The 23,095-nt window shown below is 37.7% G+C and overlaps 1 protein-coding gene across 1 annotated transcript in view; it reads right to left on the bottom strand.

Moving 5' to 3' along the window:
• Positions 1-23,095, bottom strand: part of NCOA7 (nuclear receptor coactivator 7) — a 130,541-nt gene that overhangs the window by 95,615 nt on the left and 11,831 nt on the right. Inside the window, exon 2 of the mRNA XM_004673830.2 lies at positions 14,199-14,309. Within this exon, the coding sequence (XP_004673887.1) occupies positions 14,199-14,248 (50 nt within the window). The 5' untranslated portion in view covers positions 14,249-14,309. The remainder of the gene's footprint in view (positions 1-14,198; positions 14,310-23,095) is intronic.

Here is a 23,095-nt window from a genome sequence, read left to right as displayed (position 1 = left end):
AGACACTCATTAAGATTCTGAATTCAGGAGAAGAAACACCCAGCTATATCAGAACTGTACACACATAATCACACCCACTACATGCTGTTTACTTGACAATGAAGGAAGGTAGTTGGAGGTTTGCTTTCTGCACATGGAAGATATCACAACCAGCTACTCTTACCCCAACTAATTTAATTATTTTACATTATATTTTGAGGGTATCATGAGGTAGTAACTAATAAAGGCTTTGGTGTTAGACACAAAAGGAAGGAATCCTGATTCTTACTAGCTCGTAATCTAACTTGGTAAGGTACTAACCCACTCCCAGACTATTTCCTTGCCTGTCAAAATGAGAAAAATGCTACCACCTATTTCATGGGTTGCTGTGAGGATTAAATAAGGCCAAGGGTATAAAGCTTGAGCACAGAGTGAGCAAACAATGATAGAACATGATACCACCAATGTTCCTAAGTTCAACTTTACATGTTACAAGCCCTGGGGGGACTGAGTGCAGACAATCTGGTGTGGCTCATCTCCTGCTCTATAGATCTGCTAATGTCCTCGTGACTTTACCTAAGGATCAAGCTGACCTGTGAGCTGACCTGTGAGCTCTGTCACCCATTCACCCAACACATATTCTCTCATGTCTCTCCTTCCTCCTCTGCCTCGAAAAACTTACGCTTTCTTGACCTCCACATCTCCCTCCTGCCATAGTCCTAGTTTTCTGCTTCCCTTCCCAGCCAAGTTCTCAGAAGAACTGACTAGAAGCTGAATCTTCTCTCCCTTCTCTTCCATTTTACATTAAACTGGCTGCTTCTACCACTTCCCTGAAACTGCTTTTATTCAACCTGCTATGACTGCCAAGTGGTCAAACTTCATGGATTCTTTCCAGTCCTCATTTCAATTTACTTCTCACTGCTTTCAAAATTGCTGATCATTCTGTCCTCCTTGACGTGTTCTTTCCTTGCTGCTATGATTTAAACTTTTCTGGATTTTATCCTACTGAACCAGTAGATGTTTAAATTACCCCTTTCTGCTCTAATGCTTTCATTCTACTCTCTTTACAATTTAGAATCTTTTCTTATATGTTATCATACACTTCTATGGCTGGGACCAACATGATTTATATTTCCCTCTCAGTTTCTTTCATTAGATGCACACACAAAATAGGTATTTAATGGCACTGCTGGAATATCTTGTGGGCATCTCAAACAAAACAACAAAACCTAAAATCTTGACATTCACTTTCAAAACTTATTTTTCTGGTTTTCCCATCATTTAACAGCACCCTCCTTTCTGTCTGTGTGCAATTTACCCATATTCCTAAACAATGTCAACAAAGCCCTGTATGCTTTGTCGCAGTCTGCCTGGCTATAGTTTTTTGTGCCATCCTATCTGAAATACTCTAGTGTAGCCACACTGGCCTTTTTGCAGGCCTAGGAACCTGCCAAGCTTTTTCCCACTGTAAGGTCTTTGAGTCTAAATGTTTCCATTACTTACAATATTCCTCTACTTTTCATTTCTCTAAGCTCTACTCCTAAATGCAGAGATCATCTGATAAATACTTGCACATTTCCAGGGCCAGCTCAAGTGTCATTTTTCTCGAAAAGTTCTTGTTGAACATCACTCCTTTCTGTTTTCTTTTAAGATTTTTTTTATTTATTAATACAGAATTGGGGTACAAGCCAGAGGGGCAAGGGCAGTGAGAGGCTTCACCAGAGACAGAGTGGGGAGCAGAACAGGCAGACAAAGTACACTGCTGAGGGGAGCTGTGGGCGGTTCAGGAGAGGTCTGTCGCGCCATGTGGATCACCTCCGGAGCTTGGGATCGAACTCACACTGAAGCTGCTGCGGCCAGCTTGCAGTGCTGCCTCAACCCGTTGTGCCAACAGTGAGGGCCCCCAACATCACTCCTTTCTAAAGTGTATACTGCATTAGCAAAACCTTTATAATATCCTGCTAGTTTCCCTCATAGTAAACACAGTAATTCCTAGTGACATATGCATTTAAGTGTATCCTTATTTAATATCTTTGTGAAAATTAATCTTTGGACCCATATTTGTTGTGTCCCACATTCTTCCTTAGTGTCTCTCCTACCATATTACAACATTTCAAAATCCAAGGATAAATAAACACTATGTGATTTAATAACAAAGAAATTATAGTTAAGTCAAAGAACTGGGAAGTATTTTGCATATTTGCTTGTATCAAATCAAAAATGAAACTACAGCATGGTCTCCCTATGCATTAAATCGGAAGGCACAGATTAAATATAATAGATTCATCATTGAATTAATTTTATATCGTTTTCAAAAACCTGTTAAAATAATACAATTACAAAGCATCATTATATATTTAAAATGTGTTTTTATACAAATATGTTTTGCTAACATTTATATCTTAAAAACCCATGTCATAAAAGAAACACAGTATATATTTGCACATATATATGTGCACCTGTGTATAACGTTTTAAATTTAAAATATATCTATTTTTATGAAAGAAAACTATCCTAAAATCTTGATGATATAAGCTCAAAATTATGGTTAAAAAGTTAAATTTCTCTCATTCGTTAGTGAAGGCAATTGATTTAGCACAATAAGAGATACACTCCCATTTTATTTTTACTTAATTTTTTAAAATTTTATATCTATATTACATCATGCTTCCTCCTGTAACATTCCCAGGTGTATTTCCTGTAACATTCCCACCACCAGTTCACCCTAGCGCCAGCCCCATGGCCCTTTGGCTCCTTCCTCCCCTATTTTGATCCTTCCCCCTCCCCTCCCCCCACCCCTCCCCAGAGTGTCTCTGAGAACCCCCTACTTTAAAAGAATGATGGAGTCATTGACATGGATGGCTCAGTCCCCAATGACCTCACCAGCATCTGTTCCAATTACCTTCTGAAATGAAATAACCAAATTGCTGTTCAGCGTTTTTGCTATGCTAACAAAATTAATCTGAAATATCAAAATTCATCTGCCTTAAATTGTATATGATGCAGCTTCTAAAACAAAACTACTTCTGGGTCTAAACTGACTGTGACAATGAACAGTACCACAGCCTCACAGTCACAGGAAAAAATTAATTTAGTGGTTAATGACTTAGCTCCCGTCATCACAGCAGTGATTTAAATCATTACACCTATTCAAAATTGGAATCAGTCAATTTTGACTCTTTACTGTTTTGTATAACATATGTGTTCTTAAAAATATATAGGCAATCACCAATATTCAGAAATATAATTCAGTTCTATTTTTTTATGTAAACTATTTAAAGCATGAATAAAACCAGCCTTTAATTTAACTGTTTCCTACATCCACATGATCTATATTTTGGCCATCTAGTCTGTCACGTATCCCGTAGACATATTAATAAATACCATATTAAAATTTTGATATACTCTATATTCTTGCCTGTTTTGTTTTTTTATGTTAAAATTTACTGCATATTTTCCATTCCAAACTACACAATTCTTCACAGCCATCATGATACATTTCTCACTTTAGCCCATGATATCCTCACCTCAAAGGTCTTCGAATCTTCAAGTGAAATCAGCGTATGGTTGCTGTAAGAGAGGTACTGAGAAAAGAAAATCTTTCTTGTTCTCTGTCACCCCAACCTCAGCAAATGCTGGATCCTGTGTTGCTTTGGGAAGAGACCCCGAAGGTCCCAATTAATTAACCTCTCCTTTTGTCCTAGGCCTCAGATTCAGTGCTTGATGATGTCGACACTTCAGTCTCCTTTGTTCAGCGTTAAATCACATTTATAAAGATGGCCAGACCAGCCTGTGTCTTGATCAGTCCCTTTAAATTTGGCCTCCTCCCACTTTTTTTTAAATAATATAATAGTTTATTTTTACATCATTTTGTACATTTTTTTTCATCTCTATTGTAATCCCTGTGTGCTTGTCCCCTTTTTAATACCATTTTCATCTATGAGAGGCAAAAAATTAAAATACATAGGCAGATACTGCATATGCACTGTTATTATGTATCACAAAAAGGAGTGTAAGAAAAGAATAACCTTAATTATTTTGCTCATGCAAATTTTATTAAAGTGATAAATTAAAGACAGGGAAAGCAAAAATGAATGAACACACCCATGGCTTATCATCTCTATAGCAGAAATACTCAAGCTAGGAGAATTTAATGTTAGGGTCTCCAAACAAGAATCTAGAGAAGAAATAATAGGGAACTTCTTAAGACACCTCTAAAATATAGAGAAAGGTCAGGAGATAGTTGACATTTTTGTTGGTTATATAGGGATTTTCAAAGTTTCCTAGTTTTTCCCAAAGTTCCTAAGACTACTATTGTACTGCAAATCAGAAAATTACCAGTTTACTATTTAACTACTTTGTTTAGACTAGTAAAACCTTAGCCTTATTTGTATAAGTGACATGGTTGTATAATGTTCAATTTAACATAGGTGGATGACAAATACAGCATAATGATTAGGAATAAGACCGCGAGCTCAGATCCACTAGGTTGATTCCTGGATCTGCCACCTCACGGTTATATGAGCTTGGGAAAAACGCAAAACACCTATAGTAAAGCTTATCATCTTTATCTGCAATTAGGATAATAGGATGTACTTCATAGAATAATTATGAGATTACATGAGTATGCAAATTTACATAGTAAATTTCATCAAGTGTTAGCTACTGTTCCAATAACTGGTAAGTGCTATTGTTCCCAATGAATAACTGGTAAGTGCAGGGCATTAAGTTAGACTAAGAAAATAAAAATAAAAAAGAACCGATAGCACATAGCAACAGAAAGGACAGAGAAGATGAGAGGGTTTCCGAGTATATCCAAAAACAGATTGCATGAAGGCCCCCTAGTAGTTTCCCTGAGTCCAGTAGAAGGGAGGGCAAATCCAGGAATGGACAGGGGGTGAGGTAAGGTAGTAAAGGATTAAGTGAAATAGCTCAGGACTCACAGAGTCAGTCTCACAATTGAAAATGTGTTTGCCAGAGTGTGACTTCACTGTATCTGAGAGGATAGTGAGGACCAGTTTTATATCATGAAAACAAAGTTCTGAGGAGGCAAAATATAAGAATGTACAGAAAACCAAGTTAGAAGATAAAGACAGAAAAGTAGGAATAAGCCAAACTGTGCAGAGAATTTGAGAGAAGAATTTAGGGCACAGAAGTGACATATCTGAACTGCGCCTTACAAAAACCTAATCTGGGAAGATGTGTGGGAGGACGTGCAATTAAGAAAGTAGAGGGGGTGGAGACTTAACATTTTCAGATACAAGTTTTAAGTGGGGAGGGGAGAAAGGAAAACTAGCAACTGCGGGGCTGCAAGCATAGGAACTGAAATTTCAGAGCTGATGAGTACAAAGCGCTTTCTGGTTCAAAATTTAACTTTCTCGTGCTGTTAAGGGGTTGCGCCCGGTAACAATAATGGATTTTAATGTTACCAAAGTATCTTAAGTTGACAGCACCAGGTTTATCACCAAATTTAGTAGTCAGTTCATCTTCCTTGACTATCAGCAATAACATTAAAATGGAGGCGGCAACGTACATCAAATCATTTAATTTAAGTGCTTTGTTGTCTTCTGTGTTCTGGAGTCTGGAATCTTGGGTTTCTTTGAAGTGTATGACTAGAAAGTTTGTGAGCAAGGTTGGAGTGGTAAGTGCCAGAAATTTACATAAAATTTATGCCCTATTTATTCTTATTCCTATTTTTCCCACACATTTCCTCTATTCCTCATTTAAGCAGCATGCTTTAATATAAAAATTCATTAGTGCTTATTTTTCATTAGCATTTATTTTAAGGACTAATTCAGTCATTCCTCCCAACAAACTCAAAAGCTAAGTACTATTATTATTCTCATTTTGGAGAAAACAATACTCAAGTCCCGACTGCTGGAAAGTAGTTCTACAGAGACCCCAAAGTAAAAGTTACTGACATTCATGACTACACAGTTCCAGTTTTATGAGGTTATAGCTCCCTTCAGGATCTAGAATAATCTAGATCAGCCTGGGTTTTCAGGTTAAAAGATTTGCTTATCACTGATCCAGTAAAGCCATTTTGTAGGGAGCTTTTACACTTCATTGCAGGGAAGTAAATCTATGTAACAGCTATTTTATGTATTTTATGTCTTTGGATAATTGGTTAGTGTGCATTACATCAACAATTTTCAAAGGCATTCATTTTTCAACAAGGAAAAATAATATCATTTCCAGCATACCAATTGCCAAAGACTCCTCAAAATCAATGAATCATATTTTGATCAAAACTCACAATAAAAAAATAATTTTAAATTGTGATTCAATATATATGTAATTCTAGATATTTAAATAATAAAATTTTAATGAAATATGTATTTTGACTACATAAAATACACTGATATTTCTATTCATTCTAGCTTACTCCATACTAATTTACTCTATCCCAACCCATTAAAAAATGCTGGTTTTAAACCCGTGGGGATTACAATTGAGATGAAAAAAAAAATGTGAAAAATGATGTAAAAATAAACTTTTTAATTAAAAAAAAAAGGCTGTGGGAAAAAAAATAACAAAAATAATAATAATAATAAAAAAGGCTGTGGAAAAAAAAATGCTGGTTTTATAAACTAAATTGACTTCATGAGTCCCCAGTGGGTTGTAAACTAACTTGAAAAGCAGTATTTTATATGGAATGAAATCAAGTTCCTAAAAAATAAAAGATGCAAGAAGCATGAGTCTACCTGTTAATGGCTAAATGTTTATAAGCTTTTTTATTAATCTGTAGAATAAAGTTAATGATTTCCTAAAATCTTAGATAAAACTTGACCATGAGTGGTTTTCTTATTCCTGAATTATAAGCAGTATGTAAATGTTCCCTTAAGAGCTTACCTCATCTGAACTCAATCAAGAAAATAGGAAACACAAGCCTTAAATGACGTTACAGCCCATGCAAGAGTTTAGTTGGTAATTTGAAATTTCAAACAAGACAAGCAGCTTTTTCATAGGAAATGGTTTTAAGATAATCTTTTAAGATTAATAAAACTGCAAACACTGAATAAGTTGTAGTGATACAAGTGAAGACTCAACAGACCGTTTGTACTCTCCATTAAGGAAGCTGTTTTCAATATTCAAGTCTGTCCATTTGTTGAGAAATATTTAATACTTGTTAAATGCCAGCAACTCCTTAAAAAGGCACATGGGATGAGATGCTGAATTTTTACAGATGACCCATTTGGGGAAACAATTAACAAACACAAAGTCACAAAAACATGAGCTAGAAAGACCTTACATGCAAGTATTCTTAGGCATTGCTATTGCTACTACAGGCATGTGTCCCTCAGAGTAACAACAGTTCCCTAGAATGGTTCTTGGAAATTGAAATCAAATATGGAAAAGTCAACTGAAACATTCTGCTCCTAAAATCACATATAATTTTTCCTACTTATCACATTATGAAGCCAAAATGGTTTAGTCCTCCTTTCAGACATACTGAAAATTAAGACATACCGCAATTTAAACTAAGACAATGGAATGAAGAAAAATAACCCAAGATACAGACAAAGACTGAGATTCAGATTCAGCCCCTCCATTGAAAGGCTAAGTGATTTCTGGCAAGTTATTTAACCTCTTAAACTGGAGAGTCATCAACTGTGTTTACATCTGCTCACAGGATTGTGATGTGAATAAAGTGAGAGGATGCATGTGAACACACTTTGTAAAGTAGGAACAATGTTATTATAATTAACATTCACTAGAATCAGTTAGTAGAGTGAAAATGAGGGGAAAAAATTAACCAATTTGTTAAGAAGATTTGGTGTGAACATTTACCAAGCATTTAAAAGTCTTATTTGCATTTCATGAATCAGCTCAATCAAAACCTGTGATATGACTGAATTATCTGAATCTAGCAACTGGTAATCATAATTTTTCCTTAAGTCTCAGACATATTATGGTTCTTCTCTAATGGCCCTTGGCCAGCAGGAAAAAACAATCCACTTACTGTTAATCAAAGGAAGGGCAAGAGTTCACATCACACCACTCCACCCATATGTATATTAATTCTTGGCACAGACCTACCACAGAGACACACTTTCTTAGGGTTCAAAGACTGCTTCTGCGGGTCTGCAGAGGGGGGTCCTCCCTGTGTCCTAATGGTGCTGCAGATCAACCAGCCACACCCACCCAGGTGATGCTTTACACTGGATCTTAGACTCTGTACTTGGCCAAGAGGGAAGGTCAGGTTATCTTCCCAAATGTACACTGATTTCTATTATAGTCAGATACTCTTTTTAGACAAGATGCAGTACTAGCAAGAAAAGTGCATCTCATTTTGCCAGTTATTACTTGCTTGACTCAGACAGGCAGGGTACAACGACTGCATGCTCCCTACTGCCTTAGTTGGATACTACTCAGACATTAACCATATTATGAATGGCTAAATTTGATAAGACATATAGTATAGCTATCTTCAAGTCACAAAAAAAAATTGCTTTGGAAAAGGTCTCCTTTAGAATTTAGGATACATTTCTGCCAATCAATTCACAGTGATGGATATTAATGTTAGGCCTCAGGATCGCCTCCAAAAACCTTTCAATCTATACTGCAAACAGCAGCAGGTCAGGTAACCTGTGACCTACAAGCACTGTTCTACCACTAAGTTATCACGTGGCTCTGAGCAACATCTCAGAAAAGCCTGGGAAGGAGAACAAGAGCAAGGCTCAAATCTAGTCTTGGTTACACATTTGCAAACTCATTCAAAATATATAATCCTTCTGAATCTAAATTCCCATAGCAATAAAATCCTATTTGAGGGTAAAAATATTTATGTATCAGTGACTTGGAATGGAGATCATTTGGACTGATTATTCCAAACATTTTCATATCAAAGTATATATGGAAAAGGTCAATAGTTACATTACCTGGGGAGAGGGGTGAGGGTGGGGCAAAATGTACTCAAAGTTAAAGTTGACCAGTTGGATTACCAGGAGGGCTGAAGGGCCCATGTCTCTCTCAAACCTACTGGGACAAGAGAGTGTGCTAAGCAACACCAGTGGTAAGGTCCTAATTACCAGCTAATATTTTAACTAAAATGTCCTGATCTGTCCAGCACATCAAGGACACTTGCTCTCATGTGTTCAATAAAAGGGATGCCTTAGATTTCTCAAAGCCTTTGGCTATCTTGTGACACTTCATGATATCTTAGAATCAAAATGTTCATAAGAAAATCATGCGCCTCTGGGAAGCCATGAAGCCATTTTGGATTACTGCAGTAACACCTGCTTCCATGATTTGAATAACATGAGCAACTCAAGAGATGGGAGTAGAGAGTCAAGATACGGATTCTTTTGGGTAATGATGAAGGTGCAAGCACAGATGGGGGCTATTTGATCATAGATGAGTAACTATGGGCTCAGTGTGCTGGGCACCTATCCATGCTACCTAAGTTCTCAGAGCCTTCTTGGCTTGGCCTGGCTTGAAGGAGAGAGGCAGCCACACAGTACACTATGCTTAATATGTTTACCATGTATGGCGTGCTCAAATATCAGAATCCAGGTCCCGTTCCCAGAAGGGGTACAACCTCCACCAGTGTGGGCAAAGGACCAGAGCTTAAGTTGTAGTCAGCCTTTAGGCTCCTTTTCACCAGTCTGGACTCAGATGCCACTTTCTTCAAAGCAGCTTGTTGGTGAGTTATTAACAGCCATATTTAACAGCTGAAGAAATACAGGGGGAAGTTTAGAAAACATGGCCAATGTTGTAGACTGGAACGATTTTCAAACACTAGGTGTTCAGCTGATGTGGCAAAGGCTCCAGGTGGAAGAGACTCAGGACTCAGTGGGAGGGGCAGGGGCATTGGAATGAAGATGTATTCCTAGTCTGCATCCTTTGGGGATTAGAGCGAGTGGTGACAGGAAAGAAGAGCATCAGCCCCTCCCCTGCTGCTACTACTGACTCTGAAGGGGGTGGGTAGGAGAGAGTGTGGGTGGTGGTGCAGTTCTGCTTTTCCTGACAGGCCAGAAAGAGTGGGAGGCAGCCAGCAAGTCTAGGGAAGAGGGACCCAAGTGAACAATACACAGTAGACTGATGAGCCTCTCGCTGTCTCCTTGCAGACTGCAGACGTTACCAGAAGGTAAAGGTAAATCCCTAGAAAATAACACTTCGGGCTAACTAATATTAATGTTTGATATCCTAAAGTAAATTTTGATCTTGGAAATCATATTTTTAAAGAATTTTAAACACCTACAAATACAAAGAGCATAAAGGAACTACATAAAAAAGTCATTAAATGGTTTCCAAATTCTGCAAAATACAAACAATATCAGAATTAGTGGTTATGTGGCCTGTGTGCAGATACCTGCTTCTAACTATAAGAAGAAAAAGGAAACAGTGGCCAAAATGAATGATGTTCATTCCAGGAGATGAAACAGAAAGTGTAATCTGCTTTAATAATCTAGTTTTTCATTTGGTTTCAAGACCTGGCAAGCATCAAGGAATTAACACACACATATATGGTATACAGATTTTGGACATATAAATTCTTTGTGGTAATTTGGGGAAAGGTTTCATGAGTGAGTTGATCTGGGATAAATAACTGGCATAAAACAACACTAAGGCTGCTGAATACCAGGTGGGCCAGTGACAGGAGACCGTTAAAGGTTCTAACGCTTATCCAGAAGAAACCCATCTGATACTGCTGCCAAGTCACCTTTACGTTTGAAGTTTCACAGGCCTATAGCAAGATGAATGTTGAGCTTCAAATTACTAATCTTAACCCCAAATTATTAAAGTGGGGTCTTTTAATGTTAAATTTAGAAGGAAGGGGGAAGAGATCAACAATAAAATCATACAATGTTTATGAAACCATATCGTAAATAGTACACCAAAAAACAGTTCACTACCCAGAAGGGGATAGGGAAGAACAGAATTTAGGACAATTTTTAGAGTTTCAAATAAATATTGTGGCAGAGGGCAGAAATCAGGAGAAATCTTCCTCTTGCTCTCTTCGGCATATTAGCAGAGATTTGTGTAAGGTTGTGCAATAGCATAGACTTTAAACTTGCTCTGACTTACATTCTTGTCTGGAGATCTTGCTTAGACTGCTCCCAGGCAAGCTACTCCTGAGAAATCTGCCCTGTGTTTTCAGAAACCAGCTCTCACATAGGTTCTTTTGACAGTTCCACTTTATGGAATATCACGTTTAGTCAGAGACATTTGAAAAGATTTATAACTTTAGCTCTTTCTTACTGATAATGGGGGATTTTTGTTTGCTTCTTGCTTTTAATGACCTATTCATTTGTGGCTGAACTGTGGGCTTGCTCTCTACCCCACTACCTCTTCTCTCTGTCCCTCTCTTGTCTCCTAGTAACTCGTCAAGTGGACACTGATGGTTTTAACACACCACTCATTTTTGTCCTCCTCCTGCTCTCTCTCTCTCTGTGTCACACTACATTTGGCTGTGTTTTATTTTCCATTGTTAGAATACTTTTTACAAGAGGTCAAGGCAAGCTTGGCAATTAAATTTTGCATTTCTGAGTTGAACAAACTGTGCTGTTCTTTCAGAACAATTTTCATTTTGCAAGTTTTAGGGACTCCCCTTTGACTGCATCTTAGGAATGAAACATTGTTAACTTTGAGCAGACTGTTTATGACCCAACAATTATCCTGGAACCAGGGTGGCTTTAGACTGAAAAAAAAAAAACACTTGCTTTTAAAAAATCACTCTGTAGGCAAAACAAAAAGAAGAAGAACCTTAATCTAAATTTACAACTCATTAAAGCTAACTCGGTATGGATACCACACTTTAATACAAAAGATAATACAATTAAACTTTTAGAAAACAATGTACGGAAATCTTCAGGAAGGACTGAGGTCTGGGCCAAGAGTTGTTGTTAGACTTGACACCCAAAAGGCACAACCCATCAGAGGAAAAACTAGTAAGTGAACTGCATCAAAACTGAAAATCTTTACTCTGGAAAAGATGCTGTTAAAAAGGACATAAAGAAAATCTACAGACTGGGCAAACTTACCAGCAAACAAACCACATATCAAAGAATCAGTATCTAAAATGTATTAAAACTCTTAAAACTCAAAAACAAAACAAAACAAAACAAAAAAAAAAAACAAACCCCAAAACACTTTATAGAGCAAGTAAATGCATAAATCTCTCAAAACTCAACAACAACAAAAGACAAACAATCCAATTAGATCACAGACCAAAGTTATAAAAAGACATTGCATTAGTACAAACAGCTAATAAGCATGTGAAAAGATGCTGAACTTAATTATCCATTAAATAAATGCAAATTAATATCATCAGATATCACGACATACCTATAAGAATGGTTGAAATAAAAAAAAAGAAAATGCCAAATGTTGATAAGAATTCAGAAAAACTGGGCCAGTTACATACTGCTGATGGGAAGGGGAAGGTAAAATGGTACAGTCACTCTGGAAAAAAGATTGGCAACTTATTACAAAATTAAACATGCTCTTTATCATTTTACCCAGTGAGTCTACTGGGCAATTATCCCAGAAAAATGAAAACTTAAGTTTGCACAAGTTTGTACATGATCCTAGAGGTTTGTGATGGCCCCTAACTGGAAACAAGCCAAATGTCCTTGGTGAGTGATTAAGTATTCACATCACGGAATACTATTTAGAAATAAAAAAGGAACAAATTATCTATGCAAGTAACTGCAAGTAACATCCTGTATACTCTTAAGTGCTGTAGCCTAAATGTGTACCCACAAAATTCCTAATTTGACACTTAATACCCAAAGTAATAATATTAGGATGTAGGGTATCTAGGAGGTGACTTGAGTCATGAAAGTAACACCTCATAAATGGAATCAGTGCCCTTATTGAAGAGCCCTAAGAAATCTCCTTGTTCAGTCCATTATGTAAGGGCAAAACAATAGGACCGTGGCCTTTCGTGAGGCAGGAAATAAGGCTTTCACCAGAGAATCCAACCATGCTGACACCCTAACCCAAACTTCCACTTTCTAGAACTGTAAGAAATAAATGTCTGTTGTTTATAAGTTACTTAGTTTGTGACATTTGTTACAGCAATCTGAAAGATTAAGATAAAAAGTGAATTTCAATAAGTGAAAAAAATCCAATCTCAAATGGTTACATACTGTATGGTTCCATTTACATAATATTTTTGAAATTTCAATTACAGACATGAAAAACCAATTATAGGTTGTCAGGGGATGGTAAAGAGAAAGAAGGTCGTGATTGTGACTACAAAATAGTAGCACATGGGCTCTTTTTGATGTAATTGTTTTATATGTCAGTTGTGATTATGTCCACAAACACACGTGTGATAAAATTGCTTCAAACTAAATATACGCAAACATGTACACACAAATGAATGCTTAAAAATCATGTAAACTCTTTTTCCATTTACAATCTAAAGCCTCACTTGATGTCTGGGTAAAAACACCAACAAATCATTAGTTTTCAGTTTCCAAGACTCATATTTGGAAAACAGGAAAAGATCTTGAGTGAGCAAAGAGTAGGGTTTCAGGAGGTGGTGAAGCTAAATTCAACTAGGAAATGGTTCAACTCAGGAGACCATAAGGATCATTTTAAGCCCATGTTCTCACTTTGAGTTTGAAAACATTCCAGCTATCAAAATGATTTATAAATGTTTAATCATATCATTAATTTACTATGATTAGTAAGTTACAGTCATATAGATGTTTAGATCAGATTACCAGCTAGATTACTTCTAGTCACACACCAACAGATAGTATTTATCCTGGATGAGTTTAAGCTTAAAAAAAAAAAAAAAAGATATACAGCCCAGTGACAGAATTTCACCCATTCTATCTATCTGCAAAAATATTATTTTAGTAACAGACTCTCCGCAGATGGTAAACATTAAACATGCCAATACATTTTTAGTGATAGTTCAACCAATTAAGCTATAGAACAGCAAGAACTAAGCACTTAGGCTTTAAAATTCAATGTGGGTTGCCAATGTGGAATTCCTAGCAGTCTGCAGTTCTATGCGTGACAGCTAGATTCCCAAGCAGCATTGGCCTAAGAGAATTGTCAAAGACAAAGAGAAGAAACAAATATTCCTCTAACATAAATGAGAAAAAGGACCCAAGTAGGCTAATCTTCTACTAGTCACCTGCTCAGTTTATGAACAGTCACAAAGTACAACATCTCAAGTAATGCCTGAGGACAAAGGATCCTTAAACTTTTTTTTTTTTTAAGTACTGATACAATTTTGCACAGTGAATGCTTACCGAGCAAAATAACTTTGTTTCCGTTCTTTCTTTTCTTCCTTGGTATCCATAATACACAATTGAAAGTGCAAAGTATTTGGAAAAGTCCCTTTGAATCAATGAGTCATAACCCTGTAAAAGAAAAAAAAAGAAAACAAAGCGACTGTAAATTAAGTTTACAAAGACTAATATGAAGGAAAAGCAGAGTAGAGCTACTGGGCCCAAACAAAGGGAAGGTAAACTGTCACACAGTCCCGTGAGTCATATACCAAATACAATGCCCCTCAGAATGGAAATGTTAAACTATAAAAGGGGGACGGAAAAGTAAAAGGAAGTATTTTCCTCAAAATCAGCAATTACTTCAAAATGTGCTACAACAAAAATCACTATTTTGGGCTAGGTTTGCAGAGCTAATCGCTTTTTAATTTTTAAACACATCATGGCTCTTTTGAAATAAGTAATAGGTAATTATGAAAAGTGGATGACTTAGGTGTTTTATAAAAAATGTTCTTTCTTCAAAAATATAAATAACATCCATGTTCTATTTTATTTTCGGAAATATGCCAGTAAGTACATCCCACGTGAGCAAATGTGGAAATAAAAGCATAAAGGCCCAGGAAGCTATTCTCCAGACAGGCTTTATATGCCTGGCTCTGGCAGTTCTCTTACCTATGTATCCCAGGAGCAGTTTAAAACAATAATAAAAGGTTATCTCCAGATCAACCTTTCTTAAAATACCACTTCCATCAAGCTCCTGTGTTCAAAAATTTCCAATATCTACTGACTATCTGATTCACCAAACTAAACTTTCGTCAGAGCAATAACCTTTCCTAAAATCTGTCCTTCCTCTCTGAAAAGCAAGGAATCTTCATCCATCAAACGTATTTACTAATTCATTTCAATTCAGTAAACCATTCATAATATCTATGAAAAGTACTGTCGGTGGTATCTGAGACTAAAGATAAATCAGACATGGTCTCTGCCCCTTGGAATTACTTTCTTTCCAGAGAGACACAGAATCTTACATCAATAGCTATAAACTTATGGAGGAGGCCGGATGCCATCAGAGCATTGAAGAACACTTAGGAGTATAGAGGGACCCCCTCTCCACCTTGCACTCCCACTACACCAGAAATCGAAGGATGGATGTGAGTCTCCTATTTAAAGGATACAAGGAGGCAGGTCCAACTTGAACAAAAGCAAGGACACACAATATGGCCACACTGACCAAGGGTAAAGTGTGAAGCAGAACAATGGTGGGTGCTAGGGACAGACATGGGCAGGCTGCCATACTAAAGAGCTTGAAGTTAGTCCTAGCTCTGTGCTGTGAGCTTCCCACGCAACTGACTGCTCCTACATCAGACTCATTTAAGCAGACCTGCTGAAGCCAGCAGCAGCACTCACAGTAGCTGTTACCAAATTGGTCAGAGGTGGTTCATGGGGCGATACTAATGTTCTGACATAGATGAGAGGATGCTTCTGAAGCGTCTTCCGTGAGGGAGTGAATGACATGCTCGGATTACAGAAAACGGATTTGAGAGGATTAAGAACACAATAGATGGGGGCCCTCCCTGGAGGGGCAGTGGGTTAAAGTGCAACACTGCAAGCCAGCTGCAGATGCTTCAGCATAAATTCAATCCCCCGCCCTGAGATGACCCACATGTGCTACCCGCTGCTCCCCTCAGCAGTGTACTTTGTCGATCTAACTGTCCTTCTCCCCATTCTATCTCTGGTGAATCCTCTCATGGCCCCTTTGCTTCTGTGTGCATAAGTAAATAAATCTTTAAAAAAAGAAAGAAAGAATTAAGAAGCAATACATCAAGATTTGGTAGCATGGCCAACAAAGACACATGGGAAAGAAAGGAATGACAGGTCTCTCAAAGTTTCTGCTCCCAGGACTGGGTAGATGGTGACACAATCCTACAGATACAATCTACATGGTAGTGGGAGGCAGTGGGACTTGAGTGGGATGGGGAAGTGGAAACAGATAAGATAGCAGTTTTGAACATGTTGACTTTGAGGTGCCTGTGTGATAGTGAGCTGGAAACATTCATCAAGGGTTTGAGTGCAGTTAAAGCACAGGAGTGCAGTAAGAGTTGGAAAAAAAGGATTTAGAAATTACCAGCGGATGGTTGTAATTAAGAGAAAAATAGTTGAAAAATGATATGATAATGATATCATCTTGGAAGCATGAAGTCCTTTTGGGGGAGCAGTGGGGAGCAAAATTTCCACTCTTGTTGGTTTCCAACATGGGCTGACATGGGCTGTGCCCTCAAAGAGTTTACCTACCAACCAGTAAGAAAAGTAAAGTGTGTGTAAAAACTAAAACCGAGCAGTTACTTGGAGATGCCTAGTAAACATTAACAATGCAGAAGATGCATGTTTGGTTGAATAAAATAAAGCTTTCAGTTTGACTGAAGTAATAAAGTAAACCTTTCTTTGGTGAGTGCCAAAGAGGAGAGATGGCATTCCAGAACGAGGGGACACCTGAGCATAGTATAGGCATGAAAAGGTCACACATTTCAGATAAGAAGGGCAGCCTGGCTCCCTGGTACAGCGAGGGAGTCAACCCAGACACCTGCCTACTGGAGTCATTTATTTCAATATATTGCTCATATATTATCTCTTTTAACCCTTACAATCACATGATGAGCTAGGTATCTTTATTTCCTTTAAACTGAAGCCAACAGAGAGTAAGGTCTCTAATTCAATAGTTCCAGCTCTGGTGGAAGAGGGATTAAAATGATTTGGTGGGCTTTTCAATAACCTCTGGAGTCAGACAGCATTTGGAAAAGGCCAACTAAACAGCAGACTGATACAATCCAAAGCTTCCTTCCCACATGGGGGTGGGAACAAATCGAACCTGTAGGACCTTAGACTTTAGAAAGGTTTTGAACTCTGCTCTGGGCCAGGAGGTTTATTTTAATGTTCTGCATGCCACAGTATGTAATATCTCTGTTTATTAGATTTCTCCCCATGAATAACAATGAAGTCATAACAATCTCATTGGAAAATTTTTATGCTGCAAGCTGAGCCAGAAACTAATATTTGGTTTTAGTAGAAAAATATTGACAAAAATAAACACAAGAGAAAAAGATTAAATGATCCAAGAATTGACATCTGGTGCTGTTGTGTCTGTTTAGAACTAGCAAGGCTTTTTTTTCTGTTCCTTTTCAATAATGTATTTGATAAATAAAAATAAATTGCTAATCTTTGATTTCTTTCAAATTTCTTAGAATTTTTATATTCCTTAAATGAGATAGATACAGTCTGTTCAGGTCTAGATACACCACAGCTTAACCAGAAAGAGATGAGCAAAGGATGCTGTAAAAAATAATGTATATGGAACTCCCACAGCAGCCTTCATGCCTCGGTGAAGAATCCGAGCTCCTTAAATCAATCTCTAATGGGAAATACATTTTCCATTAGAAGTGGTTATAATGGACTTCTTAAAAGCCCTTCTTTCGTTTAAAGTTGACTTTTCCTCACATCAGTAAACTCTAGACTCACTCAAGCATTGAATTACAGGAGACTCCTGCATTTATGGCATATTACAAACCAAAAAGAATTTTATGAGGGAGCACAAGATAAATCTTGTATCCAAATATTTCTTTTTGCCATCTTAAATTAGGATAATCAATTTAAACCTACATTCAGTTCATTATTTAAATAAGAATGGCATCTACAAAATCCTTACCTCATAAGAGCTGTGTTGAAGGCAAAGTGCTCCCCATGAGTGACCATGGCACCACTGAGAACTCAGGCACAGAGCCATCAGTCTCCCTGACTACATCAAACCAGCAGGACCCACCACACACCCAGGGTGACTTTTGGCATTAGAGCTAACACACTGCAGCTCCTAGTACATTCAGGTATAACCAGACCAGACTAGAAACACGCCAGTGTGCCATGATGTTCATCCACTGTTGTCCCAACAATGTGTTTCCTACTACACAAATTAAATAATGACAACATGCTTTGAGGCTTGGTCACACTAATGCTGGTCACTTAATAAATAGATCAAAAAGTCCCTTTCTCCACAGACATTTCCTCCTAGCAAATCATTACAGTGAAATATGGCAATGTTCAGTCTCAAAGTTACAGTCATTTGAACAAAGGAAGGTAATGCAAATTTCCTTGTTAACCAAGGTCAACCATTTGGATATTCTCTAATAGAAAACTGAGGTCAGAGAAATAGATACATAGTATACCCCCCAACTAAGAGGAGTGCCCAAGAGATGAGACCCCAAATGCTAAACATTCATCAAAAAACAAAGCAACAAATATAACAACAGCAACAAAGAGCCAAAAGTTATGTCTGAACTAAGGTGATGATAAAAGAAGCGACTGAAACTCTGCTATTTAGGATTTAGGGAAATGGAAAAAAGGGAAACAATGACAAAATTAATAGACAACTCAATTCTTATAGCATTATTCTCCATTTAGAGAACTGACAAGAAGTAAGCACATGTGGCTGTCAGTGTTTTCTTATTAAAATGAGGAGAGAAATGTCATCAAACAAAGCTAGTAGGTCCTAATGAAGACCCATCTCTGGGTTAGCTAGGCCATTTTATAAGTTCTCTCTAAAAAGAAAATGTACAAATGAAGTTTCTACAAAGTCATTTGCAGGGTGAGGTATTGTGGAAGATGTGGAAAGTGCCAGAAATCTGACAAGATAAATATCTTTCTAATTTTCATCAAAAGTTAGAAAAAGAAATTGTGCAAACTGCACACTGGAGAACATCACAGAGCTCCCCAGCAGAATTTCAGAACTAATCATGAAAGGTGGATGGTCAAGGATTTGAACGAGAAAGTAGTGGGAGCTGAGATCCAGAATGTTTACAGAGAACCAACCTTTCTGCAAAACACACAACAAACAAGCAGGCCTCTTTGAAACCTGTGCCACGGATCAAGTACTCTGCTAGAGATACAAAGATACAAAGACAGCATTCATGGGCTAGGGAATGGGGTGGGTACAGACAACTGAGGCCCATCAGCTGTTGAGGCAAATGTTCTGATGTTGGTGAGCACAAGGATCACAGAGAGCTGAGGGAGGAAGAGACTGACCTTGTTAGAAAGGAAAGGAGTGTCACGGGCACTTCATAGGTAAATCAAGTGTCCCAGATAATGAATGCAAAAAAGGTGGTGCTCTTTAGATGGATGAAGCGTTGAGAAGGTGTGTGTGAGGCTCAGGGAATCCTAAGTGGTCTGGGTTGGCTGATGTGGAGGGCTGGTAGAGGGGAGATGGCCAGGGAGTGGTGGCTTAGTGAAATCACACAGACCTAATTTCTTAGACATAGTTACTGTTCTAGTGCATAAAGGAAATAAGATAAACATAGTGTAACTGTGTTTAAAAGACATTTGATGTTTCTCTTCATCAGCATATGTATAACATGGAAGGAAGAATGTGAGCTGGACATGGTGGAAGCTTCTATGATTCGCTGAACAAAGGAGACACTGGACAACTATAGCACGAAGTATGTGCTGAACCAATTGAATGACCTCACCAGGAGCTGGGATTTGATCTCCATCCTCACTGTGGAGGAAGGATATTAGTACTGTCAGATGCCGCTTTTATCAGTAGATGAATCACTAACGAATAAAAATATTTGACTTTCAGAGGGTTAACTACCATCCTGGCAAACGGCATTTGTACTTAGACAGGCCTCAGTTGTTCCTTTAAAAGATGGAATCAACCCCTGTGAAAATGGGTTCTACCCCCCAGTGAGGTAACTAGGATGAGAAAGGGAGGGTTCAGCACTGAACTAATGCAACTGATTTGAAATTTTAGGTGATAGTAAGATCCATATACCCACTGATCTCCTCCCATACATTAATGCAATCAACCCAGAATAAAAAAGATTATGATCATATGTGCCATCATTTTTGAAGATTAGAATATGCGAAGGTGACTTCACTTAGCTCCAATCTCACACACTGGGAGAAACACAAGAAAACTGATGCAGCCAAGGTGGTTAAATGACATGAAACTGGACTTTAGCAATATTAATAGAAGGAACTGGCCAGGTTTAGAGTAGAAAGAGTTGTGATGAAATGACAGCCTTGTTCAAATGTCTCAAGGATCTTTTCTGGTAGAGGATTTGGGTTGGTACCAACAGACCTCTAAGGGAAATCGCTAGGATGAGATACTGGCTATGGAAGGAGAAGGGCCCTGGAAGGAAGAACTGCTTATACACAGATGCATAGAGATGTCTCCAGATAGAATGAATGTTTTTTTAAATCTCCAAAAGTGACTGAACACCAGCTGAACAACTACTCAATGGGATTGCTATAGACCAACAATTTTCAACCTTATCAAAACCAACACTCCTTATCTAAATCATTATGTAAATATTTGGAGTATTGAAAAAAAGTTCATAGGTAATATAACCTACATACAATTTACGAAATCACAATAATGTCCTGAAGAATAATTGATAACATGTATATCAATATGTAAATTCTCTGGTTTTAAAAATTAATATGAGATCAATAGAAAAGTGGGTCTCCCTGGTGGCATAAGGAGTTAAGTCTCAGCACTATGAATCTATCTGTAGCCACTGCAGCACAAGTTCCATCCCTGGCCAGGAAACTGACCCACATGGCGCAGCAGATCTCTCCTGTCTCAGCCACTGCTTCCCTCAGTAGTTCAGTAGCTCTGCCTGTTCTGCTCCCCAATCTGTCTCTGGTAAATCCTCTCATACCCCATGCCTCTGGCCTACACCCCAACTCTTGTATGCATAGATAAATAAAACTTAAAAAAAAAATCAACAGAGGCCACACCTCTGGCCTACACTACAACTCCTGTATGCATAGATAAATAAAACTTAAAAAGAAAAAAAGAACCCCCCCCCAAAAAAAAATCAACAGAAAAGTAAATTCCATCAAATATTCAACAAGAATTGAGTCCAAAAAATCTGCCTAATGCCAAAGTCAGAATTACTAACAATGCTAGGCAATACTAATATGTCAAATATTTACATTAACTACCTGGTTCTTCCTACACTTACCCAGCAGTAACAAAACGTGAATGAGTACCTGCTTTCTGACCAAACGTCCTTCAGGGTGTAAATCTAAACTAATTTAGGTTAGTCACTATTACTGATTCATAAAGACACTGCAGTAAACAAGTCCATATGTTCAATAAACATTTATTGCACTAAATTAGATTTATAAAGATCTAACTGTAAAGTATATTCCATTGATTTGCTAAATTAAATGAATTACTCCTTAAGTTTTAAGAACAGAAGTAATGATAAAACTTTGAGTTTGTCAAAAATATTTCCATCAGCAATTGAAATTGCCAATCCAATTATTTTGCCACTGTAAACAAAACTAGTAAATACAAAGAATCAGAATCAGAAAATGGAATGTTGATTGTTAGGAAAACTCTGATTTTAAATTATAAAAGTTTCTTTTTCTAAGTCCTTTTTAAAACTAAAAATTACGATTCCATAAAAAGTTTATATAACATAATGTATGCATTGTCTCATTAATAAAAAGATTTCAGGGCCCTCCCTGGTGGCACAACCGATTAGGACACAGCACTGCAAGATGGACGCAGCACTTGGGTGTGGTGTGAGTTCGATCCACATGGGCGGCAGACCTTTCCTGACCGGCCTGCTGCTCCCCTCAGCCTTGTACTTGATTGATCTGCCTGTTCTGCTCCCCACTCTGTCTCTGGTGAAGCCTCTCCCCACCCCTGCACCTCTGGCCTGTACCCACTTCTGTATGCATAAGTAAATAAATCTTTAAAAAATAAATAAAATAAAAATAAAAAGAATTCCATTTTGAAGAGTTTTCTGCCAATACATATACAGATTAGAGGGAGAAAATTCAGAGGAAGTTACTGAGGCAATAAACTAACAGCCTCTACTGTATTGAGCTCATTTCCAGCATAAGGCAATGCTGCTCATCATCACTATTCACTGGGTGTCTTTACTTACACATGATTGTCCTTCATAGGGAATGGGAAAAAAACAGAAGCCTTCATCACCCACACAGGTGGTTTTCCAGGGACAGCCCAGCCCCAGTATGGCTCCAGCACTCTAAGGTCAGATGACCTCCAAGAGAAATCTAAAGGTGAGAGTCTTCAAAACTCATCAATAAGGAAACAGATGACCTGGGAAGAAAACACTGCCCCCAGTTACTTCTGGAATTCATTTTAATATAAAGCAGACTCCATTCATAAAACTCTAGGAACATGGCCTGTTTGATTTTTTTGCAGACATTCTGCTCTGGTTCCAAAGAAATAAATACCACACTTACACACACTTCTGAAGTCTCTCTCCTGCTCAGAACTCAAGTTCACTCCTTACGCCTTGCAGACAATAAGTGCTCATGTGAATCACATTATGCTCACAGCAAAGGCTCTACCACTGCATGGGTCTGGGTCTTGCACCATGTCCTAGCTCCTTTAATTCTAGGACAGAAACGCATGTGGGCATTGGTTGTCATTACTAATTATTTATCATCGGCATCATTTGGTAGAAGCAATCTATTTGATGAATCTAAATTAAAGTTTATTGATGCAAACAAGTCCAACAAAATTTCATGCATGAAGGAGATGCAAAATGGAAGGCCTTTGCAAAGAACGGAGATGGGCTGCAAACACCAGCTTTCAAGAACTAAATTGAGTTACTTTGAGATTATCAAATGGTATAAAGTTCACTCTACCAGGTAAATTGCCATTTCAGTCTGGGAAAGGCCACAAGCTTCTTCTCTCTGACTAACTGCAAATGAATACATTTTCAAAATACACTCAAACTTGTAAAATGTAAAATATAAACTAGTTGATTTACCACTCATGGAGAGCATAGGTGGCAGTCAATGAACTTACACCCTAACTCCAAAACAGTGCCTTGTCACATATTTATAAGCATTCTCAATTCAGAAAACATTTACTGAGACCTGCTTTA

This window comes from Condylura cristata, unplaced genomic scaffold (assembly GCF_000260355.1).
Source record: "Condylura cristata isolate star-nosed mole 26May11 unplaced genomic scaffold, ConCri1.0 scaffold00001, whole genome shotgun sequence".
Taxonomy (NCBI): Eukaryota; Metazoa; Chordata; class Mammalia; order Eulipotyphla; family Talpidae; genus Condylura; species Condylura cristata.
Note: the sequence above shows the minus strand (reverse complement) of the source record. Positions and strands in the feature narration are given on the sequence as shown.